At 53.1% G+C, this 11,687-nt stretch overlaps 1 protein-coding gene across 1 annotated transcript; it reads left to right on the top strand.

Annotated features, from left to right (window-relative positions):
- Positions 1-203: 203 nt before the first annotated feature.
- LOC133283319 (NEDD4-like E3 ubiquitin-protein ligase WWP2) lies at positions 204-11,320 on the top strand. The gene is made up of 3 exons (XM_061480003.1): positions 204-617; positions 10,709-10,836; positions 11,300-11,320. Exons 1-3 carry the CDS (start codon positions 371-373, stop codon positions 11,318-11,320), a joined length of 396 nt encoding a protein of 131 aa, XP_061335987.1. The 5' UTR covers positions 204-370.
- The last annotated feature ends 367 nt before the right edge of the window (positions 11,321-11,687 follow it).

Consider the following 11,687-nt stretch of genomic DNA (forward strand, 5'->3'; position numbering starts at 1 on the left):
TACTAGGAAGGAGAAAAACAACTGTTACAGCTGAACCCAGGATACTGGGGAAGGAGGGTCTTCCTTGAGAGCTGGTGATGGGGCTGGCTGGGTGTCCTCTGGCAGTGCTGGTAGGTATGTGTAGGTGTGGGGCTGTTGCTGGTGGTTCTTGCTGGGACAGCCGGCCCTGAGGGAGTGGGCACATTGCCCTTGGGGGCATGGGGGGGCCTGGAGGGGACCAGAAGGCTGATATCCCATCCCATAGGGGAGCTGGTGTGGTGAAGCCATTCTCCATCATGGCTGGTATCCCGAGTGGTGACTGCTTGGTCTCTTTTTCCATTTCCTCCCATCTCCCACAGTGGAGAACAGGCAGCCGACTCTGGATGTGCAGATGGAGAACAAAGGCAGCGTTGTCTCTGGTGGAGAGCTGATGATTTTCCTGGACGAGCCTGCTGCTGATCTTGGAAGCCTGCCTAATGCCAGTTCTGTGACAGAGGATGAGTGCTGCCCATCTCCACATGCATGTGGCAGCTCAGTGCACAAGGTGGTGAGCAGCAGCAGGGAGAGGAGTGGGTCTGAGAGCACCCCTGGCACCCCTGAGCAAGAGTCTCAGTGCCAGCAGCCACCTTCTCTCCCAGGTAAGGCTTTGGCCCCTGCCCTCCCCGCCTTGCACATGGGCTCCCGTGGGAGCAAGCATGTGGTGGGGCAGGAGCAGGAGCATCAACAGGCTCATACCCTGCCTCCATGATGGCATGAGAGGAGAGGTGCTGCTCCAAGCCCTTCTCCAGGTGCTCCACCAGCCACACCTGTGGCTTAGCCCCTTCTTTCGCTGTCCTGTGTGGACTGGGGAAATGGCTTCTGTACTTAACAAATGCAGAAAAGGGCTCCTTATGGCAGAGCATGTGTGGAGACATCAACTGACATCTGCTAGGGGAGCGAGCAGAGTTTGTGCTGGACAGGGGCTGGTGCATTGCTTCCCTTGGCTCATTCTCTTCCTCACTGGGAGATGAAGCTGGTGAAATCTGGTAATCTTTAATGTGGCCACTCTCTGGTGTTGCCACTTCTGCAAAGGCCTACATTTACCTTCCCTGGTGCTGTGCTTGGAGTTGCAGGGTGCTGTAGGGATGGGCTATGCCACGGCATGGCAGTGGGCAAGTAGAGCACCTCAGTGCAAAAGCAGGGGTTTCTTGTGTGCTGGTGGGTCCCTTGTGGAAGGAGGGATGGAAGGAAGGAGGGATGGAAGGAAGGAGGGTAGAACTAATAGGTGTCTTGGTCATTTTCTTCACTCATTCAGGGTCCCAGCTGTCTGGATGGGACCCGAACAGCATGGCTGCAGCCATGGAGAGCTAGCCCATGGATCGGAGCTAGCCCAGCTAGAGCCACAGCCGGCACGCTTCAGGGACCGCAAGGTTCAACAGAGATTAGGAAAATCAGAGGGGATAGCACAGAGGAATCGCGATTCCCGACATCTCCCGATCCCCGAAGCCCCATCAGCCCTTGCGAGAGAGCGGCTGACGTGGTGGGGGGCGTTCCCACGCTGACGGCGACCACCCCCCTGCCCCTTGCCTTGAAAGAGCCTCTGAGAGGGGAGCGATGTGTCGCGGCCCACCAGGCGCAGGGAGGAACAAGTAGGTTGTGTTGCTGACCCTGTCGCTGGTGTCTCAGACTGCTGACCAATATGGTCGCCTCCAGAAAGAGAGCTTGCAGTAAGAAGACTGTAGCAGCTCAGACAGTAGACCCCGTCCCAAACCATGGCTGTTCAGGTCTCTGGATGCAGGGAGTGCCAGAGCCTGCTGCTGCCGGGGGAGGGAGGACAGCATTCCACCTGTGTGAGGTGTGAGCAGGTAGAAGATCTACTTAGCTTGGTGGTAAAACTTAAGGAGGAGGTTGAGATGCTGAGGACCATAAGGGAGTGTGAAAGGGAGATCGACTGGTGAAGTAACTCCCTGGCGTGCCAACTGGAACAGTTCCAGGGAGATACCCCCCAAAAGGGGATGGACCCCCTGCCCTCTCAGACAGAGGGGAATGGCCTGAGACAGCCCCTGCCGTGTAGCTGTTGTGCAGAGGTAGGGGACCAAAAAGATGACGAGGGTTGGAAGCGAGTTCCAGTTCGACGTCGTGGGAAACCCTCCTCCCTTCCTGCCCTGCTTCCCCAGGTGTCCCTCTGTAATAGGTTCGAGGCCCTGGATCTTGAAGGAGAGGTAGGTGAGGATGTGGTGCAAGGCCCGCCTACAAGGCCACATAGGAAAAGGCGGTCGACTTTGCACCTCAAGACTGCCTCTGATAAGAAAGAAAGAAGGGTCATTGTAGTAGGGGATTCCCTTCTGAGAGGAACAGAGGGCCCAATATGCAGAGTTGACCCTCATCATAGGGAAGTGTGTAGTCTGCCTGGAGCCCGGATCAGGGATATCACTAGGGCGCTCCCCAACCTGGTGCACCCGACGGACTACTACCCACTGCTGGTCTTCCAGACAGGTGAGGGGGAAGCTGCTTCCTCCAGTCTGAGGGGGATGAAGAAAGACTATAGGGCCTTGGGGCGGATGGTGAAAGAGTCTGGGGCTCAAGTGATCTTCTCCTCACTCCTTCCATCTTCCATTGATTATGTGGGACGGAATGGGAAAATTCAGTCCATAAATGATTGGCTTCGAGACTGGTGCTACAGGCAGGACTTTGGATTCTTTGATAACAACTGGTTTTATAGGGCACCAGTCTGGACAATGACATGTGGGAAAGGTTTGTCTCACAGAGGCAAAAGGATGCTGGGGCACGAATTAGCAGAGCTCATTTGGAGAGCTTTAAACTAGATTCGAAGGGGGATGGGGTTGTAGCTGGGCTTGCCCTAGTGGGGCAGCACTCCAGAATTGATGAAGACTGGGAGGCCTCCTATAATCCTAGGGTGAAATCGGTGTGCTCAGCTCGCTCCCTGAAATGTCTGTACACCAATGCGCACAGCATGGGAAATAAGCAGGAGGAGTTAGAAACCTGTGTTAAGTCAGGAGACTATGATCTGGTGGCAATTACAGAGACGTGGTGGGACAGCTCACATGACTGGAATATAGTCATGGAGGGCTATGTCCTTTTCAGGAAAGACAGGCCAGCCAGGCGGGGTTGCTCTTTATGTGAGGGAGCAACTACAATGCCCGAGTTCTGTCCAGGGACAGATGACGAGCGAGTTGAGAGTCTGTGGGTGAGAATTAAGGGGTAGGCTGGCAGGGGTGATACTGTTGTGGGTGTCTGTTACAGGCCACCAGATCAGGGTGAGGAAGTTGACGAGGCCTTCTACAGGCAGCGGAGAGCAGCCTCACAGTCACAGGCCATGGTTGTCGTGGGGGATTTTAACTTCCCTGATGTTTGCTGGAAGGACTACTCAGCAACCCAGCCACAGTCCAGAAGGTTCCTCCAGTGTATGGATGATAACATCCTCCTGCAAATGGTGGATGAGCCAACCAGGAGAGGAGCGCTGCTGGATCTCATCCTCACTAACAAGGAGGGTCTGGTCGAAGCAGTAAGGGTTGAGGGCTGCCTTGGTTGCAGCGACCACGAGATGGTGGAATTCAGGGTCTTGTGTGGTAGGACTAGTAGAATACCAAGTAGAATTGCAACCCTGGACTTTAGCAGGGCAAACTTTGGCCTTTTCAAGCAATTGCTAGGGGAAAGCCCATGGGCAAGGCTGCTTGAAGGTAAAGGGGCCCAAGATAGTTGGTTGGCATTCAAGGACTGCTTTTTCTGAGCTCAAGATCGGAGCATCCCGACACGTAGGACGTCAAGGAAGAGGGCCAGGAGACCTGCGTGGCTAAAAAGGGAATTGCTGGGTATGTTCAAGTGGAAGAGGAGAGTTTACAGGTCATGGAAGGAGGGGCTGGCCACTTGGGAGGAATATAAGGCTGCTGCTAGAGGATGTAGGAAGGCAGCTAGGAGGACTAAGGCCTCCTTAGAATTAAATCTGGTGAGAGGGGTCAAGGACAGCAGAAAGAGCTTTTTCAAATACATGGCAGATAAAACTAACACCAGAGTCAATGTAGGCCCACTGATGAACGGGATGGGTGCCCTGGTGACAGAAGATACAGAGATGGCAGAGTTACTGAATGCCTTCTTTGTCTCTGTCTGCTCTGCTGCAGGCACTCCTGAAGAGCCCTGTACCCCTGAGACCTTAGATGAAGTCAGGTCAACGGAGTGGTTTGCCTTAGTCGATGAGGAATGGGTTAGAGACCAGTTGAGCAATCTGGACATCCATAAATCCATGGGTCCAGATGGGATGCACCCGCGGGTGCTGAGGGAACTGGCAGAAGTCATTGCTAGACCACTCTCCATCATCTTTACCAAGTCTTGGGAAATGGGAGAGGTGCCCGAGGACTGGAGGAAAGCAAATGTCACTCCAGTCTTCAAAAAGGGCAAGAAGAAGGACCCGGGTAACTATAGACTGGTCAGCCTCACCTCCATCCCTGGGAAAGTGATGGAACACCTTATCCTTGGTGCCATCTTAAGGCATATCAAGGATAAGAGGGTTATGAGGGGCAGTCAACATGGCTTCACCAAGGGGAAGTCATGCTTGACCAATCTCTTAGCCTTTTATGAGGAAATAACACGGTGGATGGATGATGGCAGAGCGGTGGATGTGGTCTACCTTGACTTCAGCAAAGCATTTGACACAGTCTCCCACAGCATCCTCACAGCTAAATGGAGGAAGTGTGGTCTGGATGATCAGGTAGTGAGGTGGACTGTGAACTGGCTGAAGGAGAGAAGCCAGAGAGTTGTAGTCTATGGGGCGGAGTCTAGTTGGAGGCCTTTATCTAGTGGAGTGCCTCAAGGGTCAGTACTGGGACCAGTATTATTTAATATATTCATCAATGATTTAGATGAGGGAATTGAGTGTACTATCAGCAAGTTTGCTGATGACACTAAGCTGGGAGGAGTGGCTGACGCGCCAAAAGGCTGTGCTGCCATCCAGTGAGACCTGGACAGGCTGGAGAGTTGGGCAGGGAATAACTTGATGAAATATAACAAGGGAAAGTGTAGAGTCCTGCATCTGGGCAGGAACAACCCCAGGTTCCAGTATAGGTTGGGGAACGACCTGTTAGAGAGCAGTGTAGGGGAGAGGGACCTGGGGGTCCTAGTGGACGACAGGATGACCATGAGCCAACACTGTGCCCTTGTGACCAAGAAGGCCAATGGCATCCTGGGGTGTATTAGAAGGGGGGTGGTTAGTAGTTCGAGAGAGGTCCTCCTTCCCCTCTACTCTGCCCTGGTGAGGCCGCATCTGGAATATTGTGTCCAGTTCTGGGCCCCTCAGTTCAAGAAGGACAGGGAGCTGCTGGAGAGAGTCCAGCGCAGGGCAACTAAGATGATTAAGGGAGTGGAACATCTCCCTTATGAGGAAAGACTGAGGGAGCTGGGTCTCTGTAGTTTAGAGAAGAGGAGACTGAGGGGTGACCTTATTAGTGTATATAAAAATATAAAGGGGGAGTATCACGAGGATGGAGCCAGGCTCTACTCAGTGGCAAACAATGATAGGACAAGGGGTAATGGGTACAAACTGGAACACAAGAGGTTCCACTTAAACTTGAGAAGAAACCTCTTCTCAGTGAGGGTGACAAAACACTGGAACAGGCTGCCCAGGGAGGTTGTGGAGTCTCCTTCCCTGGAGACATTCAAAACCCACCTGGACACATTCCTGTGTAACCTTATCTAGGTGTTCCTGCTCTGGAAGGGGGATTGGACTAGATGATCTATTGAGGTCCCTTCCAATCTATAGCATACTGTGTGTTACCAGCCTCCCTGTACAAACTGCTTTGGAAGCAGACCAAGGTAAGGGTCCTGTGCTGGTAGCGCCTCGCAGTCCATTAATCAGTGGTTGCTGCAGCCTTAAGGCAGATGATAAGTGTCAAGATTGTCCTTGTGCAGCAGATGCCACTCTGGATTTCTCAGTGAACCCCAGCAAAGCATCCCAGAGAAGGTTTGGAGAAGGCTAACCTCCTGGATGACAGCAGAGTTGAAAGGTGCTGGGGTTGGCTATACAGCCAAGGTGCAGCTGACCTGAGCCTTTCTTGAAGTATTTGTTTCTCAAGGAATATCAGGTCTGTGATGGCCCAGTTTCCACCAGTTGCTCTACTGGCAGCCAAAGGAATTGTTGGTTGGGGAGATGTGGGGCAGGCTGTGACCAAGTACAGCAGTTGGTCTGCAGGGGTAATCCCCTTCACATGGGGGTTACAGGCACCCTAGATCTTGCCTCAAGCAAGGCACTGGGTCAGGCTGGGAAGCCCAGTGCCCCTCCGGGTGATGGTCACGTGGGGATTCTTCGGAAGGTCCAGGGAGAGCAGGAGAAGCAGAGCAAGCAAAGCTGAATGGAAATAACAGCTGCTTCCAAAGGAAATTAGCTGCTTGGGCACCAGGCTATCCGGTGCTTGGCACAGTGCCCTTCCTTGCCTTCTAGCTGTGCTGGAATGGCTCAGTGCTGCTCCTTTTGGAGCTGTGGTTATTGAGAGACATGTCACACTGTCAACATGGCGTTGAATTTAACACCTATTTATATTTCCAGAGCATGGCAGTGGCCTAGTAGCCTATACAGATGTTCTGGTTAGAAGTGTGCCTGTAGAGAGGGCTCCTGCAGCCTGCCTGATAAGAGGTTCTGCATGGCCCCAGGCTTAGGAGCACTCTCAGCAACAAGCTCCACACCTTGAGCTCTTCTGCACCTCCTTCTGCCAGGCACATACAAAAGATGAGTGAAGGGGAGAAATGTTTCTGACTCTAAAAAGAAACCCTGTCCTTCCGTATTGTGTGTTTGTCTCCCACCCAAGGAGGGAGTGCGATGAGAAATTGGTAGGTTGCTGAACACAGTTTGTGCCCTGTTGTTGTTTTTTCTCTTGATTCCTGCTGTTCAGGTGTTAAAGCCTTCTACTAAGGGGTGAAAGAGTACTCAGTGTCCTGACAGGAGCTGGACTTTGCAGCTACTTAGCAGCTATATGTAGGTGCTAGAAAGCCTGTGAAGAAGTTGTAGTCTGTGGAGGCAGCTGACTTCTCCGGAGTAGAGTATGGGTCCTTTGTGCTTGGAAATGCTGTTTGATGTTTGCTCTGTTTATACACAGAGCCATGTTTATTTTCATGGGCTTGGTGATGGATGCTGGCAAACTTGCTCATAGGATGGAAAGAAAAGGGTCATTCTTTGCTCCTCAGCTATTTCTATGCTGTCCTCTCAAGGGAAACTGCTTGGTCAGGACTTCTTTTTCTTTTCCTGAACAAATGTCATCTTGGGATTTGATGCTAACCTTGGTGACAGGGTGTGAAATTCCACAGCCCTCTGTGCAGAGAGAAAGCAGAGCCCAGAGGTCCCCAGCTGAGAGCTGGTGCTGTGGATGCCAAGAGAGTTGCCACAACCCCCAGTTTGTCTTGTGGTGGCTCTTCTGACAGCAGGGAATTAAGTAGCTTGGTTTACTGCTTGTCCTAAGGAGAGACTCCAGCTGGTGAGCCACGTTGGTGTTACGATCCATGAGAAACCACTGTTACCTGTCATGAGCTTGTGCAAGCTTCAGTGATTTCTTCAGTGCAGCATCCTTTGCTTTCTGTGCTTGTGTGATGTCCAAAAGTCACCTCTCAGTTAGCAATGGGCATGAGCATCCCTGAGGGCTGGCAGGAGACACTCCTCTGTGTTATAAATGTGGCTCAAATAAATTGACGAGAGCCAGACCAATGAATCAAATTGGTTTATTGAGCAAGCGACAGCAAGCAAAACAACGCTGGGCGGCCGGGGAGTCTCCGCTCAGCCAACAGCACGCACCCCACTTCCCCAAAGTCACTGGTTTTATACTCTTCTTCATCCAATATACGTGTCACCTCCTGGCGCTCTCTGCGTCTGTGTGACCTGTAGATAAGGGGTCTCATTCTGTCTCACGGTGGGTGTGGGGAGGAAGGCTCCTTATCGCCTTCCCCATGCATCATTTACTTTAACGGATACCCGTGGTCTATAAGCAACATGTCAAAGCACCGTAATTTTCCAGCAACTATTAAGCAAGCAAGTAACTCTAAGCAAGTAACTCCTAAGCAAGCAAGATTTGATTAACAAACAGGAATTTACTCATTACACTCTGGGTCCCTCAGATGAAGTATTTCCCTTTGTGAGACCCCTTGCCCTGCAAAGCCCCACGTGTGGGTGCAGGATATCCCCAGGCATGTGACTTCTGGTGTGACACAGCAACAACAAAAGGCTGCTTGGGGCCTTGGGGAACAAGCTGGGAGATGGGTCTTGGGTCAGCTGGAAGGGGGTGGGTAACAGGAATAAACTGGGTTCAGAGTTTTGGAGCCAGGCATCTCTTTGGCTGCACGTCCTGCTGCCATGGGGCAAGGGGCTGTTCTGCCCCAGCTCCAGGGTGATGCTACATAGGTGCCACCTCTGCTCCAGGCACTGCAGGTGTGAGGGCTAGGTTCTGGGGATATGGCTGCCTCCCCCCCTTTGCAGGCATAGGGGGAATTTCTCAACTCTATGTTTCAGGAGCTGACACCCCCTGCGTGTGCTGCCCTCCCTCCTCTTTGGCTGCAGTTTAGGATCTGGTGTGCTGAGAGAGACCAAGACTGATGCTTCCACCTCTGCTGGCATCTCATGTCAAGACCTTCTGGCTACCGCAGTGGGAAAAGGTAGCTGTTCCTGGGTTTCATGCCCAGGCCTCACATCGGTGTTGTGGTGTGGGGGCTCTGCCTTGGCAGAAGGTGGGGAGCCAAAAGATCTATGTCTCCCTGGCTGACACCAATTTCCTCTTTGGCATCATCTGTTCCCTCTGCCTCCAGCCCAGGAGTGGAGATGGGGCAAAGCATTCGATGGGGCAGCCACCCCAGGTCCCCAGGCAATGGGGCACAGCAGGGGTCTTGTCAGTTGCCTGGGTAATGGGCTGCCCTCTGCACACCCCATTTTGTCCTACCAGCATGGCTACAAGAGGCTGTTCCCATTTGTGCTCTGCCTTGTTTTTTCCCCACTCTTATTTTAGGAGCATGTTCCCAGCCCCACTGCTCTCACATGGCCTTGCTGGGTTTGTTTCCACATGTCTATTAAAAGACAATTCCCAGATGGGAGCACTCATAGGAGGGCTGGGCTGGGCAGCAGGCTGCCTAATTCAGGCCTGGCAACTGTGTGTGGCCAGCTGGCATCCTGGAAACATCTTGTTTTGGTTTCTAAAAACTGTCTGGACAGCTCTGAGCAAATCTGTGCTGAGAAGGGCAGGGACCAGATCCATCCTGTTCCTTGGGCGCTGCTCCCAGTGGGACCAGCTCCTGCAGTAGTACCACTTCCCCAGTCCCCTCTGGCTGGGGCTCTGGGGGCCATGCTGCCTCTCAGCCTTGCCATGGGGTGAATGTGGGGAGGTGGGTCCTGGCCAGCTTTTGGGAGGTGTGTGGTGACACTGTGCCCTGCTGAGTCCCATGGATGGGCAGTTGAAGGGCAACCTTCACTTCCTGACCAGGGGAAGAGGAGCCTGTTCTGCACCTGCAGCTGCTTCAAGCCCCCAGGTGCTGGTGGACAAAGCAAACCCCCAGCACACAGTGATGCTCTAGGGGTAGCCAGGGTTTCTGGGGTGAGTTCACTCTCTGAGGAACCCTTTTGCAGGGCTGCCCTCCTAGGAAGGTCTGGAGCAGGTCGAAGCGACCTCAGCAGCTCCCGCTCATGGGCTGCTCTGCTCATGGCTCTGATCTATTTTTGACAACCATCTCCTGCTTTCCCATGTCTCCTCCCAATCCCAGCCCTTCCTCTGCCCACTGTTGTGAGCTGCTTCCCAAAGAGAGTGGCTTTGGAGTCAGTGGGAGGAACCAAGGGCTTGCTGGAGCTGGTGAGGGTAGCATGACTGATATTGCACCCTGTCACTGCCAAGTTTCTGTCCCCTCCCAGCTCCAGCCCCAAGATGTGGGGACAGTTTGCGGGTTTTGAGCTTTTAAGGGGAGGACTTGGCTGGGGCAAACAGACTTCCTCATCCCTACGGTCCTCACCCTCTGTGGTCACTGCCCTGGGCTGTGATCCTGGGTGGAAGTGGCCAGGCTCCGCCTCTGCTCCCCTGGCCCCGGATGCAGCATTGCAACATCCCCCCGCCCCCGCCCCCGCCCCCCCCCCCCCCCCCCCCCCCCCCCGCTTTCAATAACAACTAGGCTTTTCATGAACGAGAAAACCCAGCCTTTTCCTGAATGCCTCCGGGCTGCCTCAGGGGTCTTGAGCGGTCGGAGGGTGAGTTTTCTTGGGGGGTGCTGCAGGCAACCTGCCTGCTGGGGTCATGGTGGCAAGGGAGCTTCGGAGTGGCATAAATAGAAGCCCCCTGAGCCAGTCACAATCTGGTGTATGATTTAAGCTCCCATCTTTCCCAGCTGCTTGTTCCCTCCTTTGCCAGAGGCCCCATCTGTTCCAGCAGCAGCAAATGCTTGCACCTTCCTCACCTGCTTTTCTACAAGCCTTGTAGCTGGGCAGGAGGCACCAGTGAGGGTTCCCACCGTGGTGCAGGAGCCAGTGTGGGGTCTCTTCTGGGAGTTTTGCTGCATGGGTGGACAGAGCAAACTGACTTGGTGCTACAAGCAAGTTTCTGGCCATGACAGCCTGGGGTTGTTCCTTGGCACATAGGGTGGCCAGGGTGAATGTTGCAAACAAATGCAAGGTTGTTGTCACCCAGGTTACTCTTCCGTGGGACTCTGCCACTGGCAGGTGGGTGCTGGGACCCATGGGCAGGTCCCTGGTGTATCTCACCTCCTGCATTTCTTTCCCTTGCAGGGCACACCAACATGTGTCTGGAGTGTCCAGGCAGAACACAGGGAGTGGAGAGCAAAGTCCTAGAGCCAGGAGCCAGCACCGGCAGCAGGGCAAGAGCACGCAGGTTGCTGGCATGGCCAACGGCACAGGTGAACCAGCACCCATTGGAGGGGGAGAGCAGAGCTTGTGGGGCTCTTGTGGGGGAAAATGCATTTCTGCTAAGATCATAGAATGGTTTGGGTTGGAAAGGACCTTAAAGATCATCTAGTTCCAACTCCCTGCCATGGGCAGGGGCACCTTCCACTAGAGCAGGTTGGTCTTGTATTGCCTGTGAATTTCCTCCCTGGGAATTAATTGATTTATATTGATTTTACTTTTGATAAGATGGGCAACTCCACAGAGCACACTGGTAGGATCTGCCTGTCGTGAATAATTTTTGTGGCTCCTCTCTGGAGTCTCCCTGACAAAAAAGGCTGCATCCATCCAGCTCCAGCTTTTTAAAAGGATACGGGGACAGCACTGTCACTGATACCACAGTGAGTGGACTTTTTTCAGGATTGGGAGCATTTAGTGGAATTAGTGAAAAAGTTTTGGGCTCTTTGCCCCCTGAAGTGGGAAGAACAGCCGTCTTGAGCACCAGAGAAGGCAAAAACCCATCCCTTGAAAGGGGGCTGATTCTTGCACCAGAGGGTATTTTTTTAAAGGTATTTATGTTTTGTCTTGGGTTTCTCCACAAAGCCATAAATGCTTTGTGGAGCAGGGATTGGGACCTGCTGAGTGCCTGACTGTGAAGCCACAAGCAGCTTATCTGTTTTCCTTCTCTGGCTCTTGCGGAGCTGGCCAAGCAGTGCAGCATCTCCTGCTCCTCTGCACTGCTACTGCCGGCAGCACTGTCCTTTCTTTTCTTTTTGTCAGAGACATGGAAGAAGAAGCAGAGTACTTCAATTTGGATAGAAAGAAAAGTTTTGTTCAACCCAGAAGGAAGATTTTTTTTTTTTCA

The sequence above is a fragment of the Pezoporus flaviventris genome, unplaced genomic scaffold (genome assembly GCF_033815535.1).
Source record: "Pezoporus flaviventris isolate CSIRO_AGI_PZ_B2104156 unplaced genomic scaffold, CSIRO_AGI_Pfla_v1 ptg000164l, whole genome shotgun sequence".
NCBI lineage: Eukaryota > Metazoa > Chordata > Aves > Psittaciformes > Psittacidae > Pezoporus > Pezoporus flaviventris.

Bases quoted from the DNA above. Each gene is read 5' to 3' on its own strand.
- LOC133283319 (XM_061480003.1), top strand. From the start codon at position 371: ATGGAGAACAAAGGCAGCGTTGTCTCTGGTGGAGAGCTGATGATTTTC. The intron at 618-10,708 runs GTAAGGCTTTGG...TTTCCCTTGCAG, and splicing joins GCAGCCACCTTCTCTCCCAG to GGCACACCAACATGTGTCTG. The intron at 10,837-11,299 runs GTGAACCAGCAC...TGCCCCCTGAAG, and splicing joins TGGCATGGCCAACGGCACAG to TGGGAAGAACAGCCGTCTTG.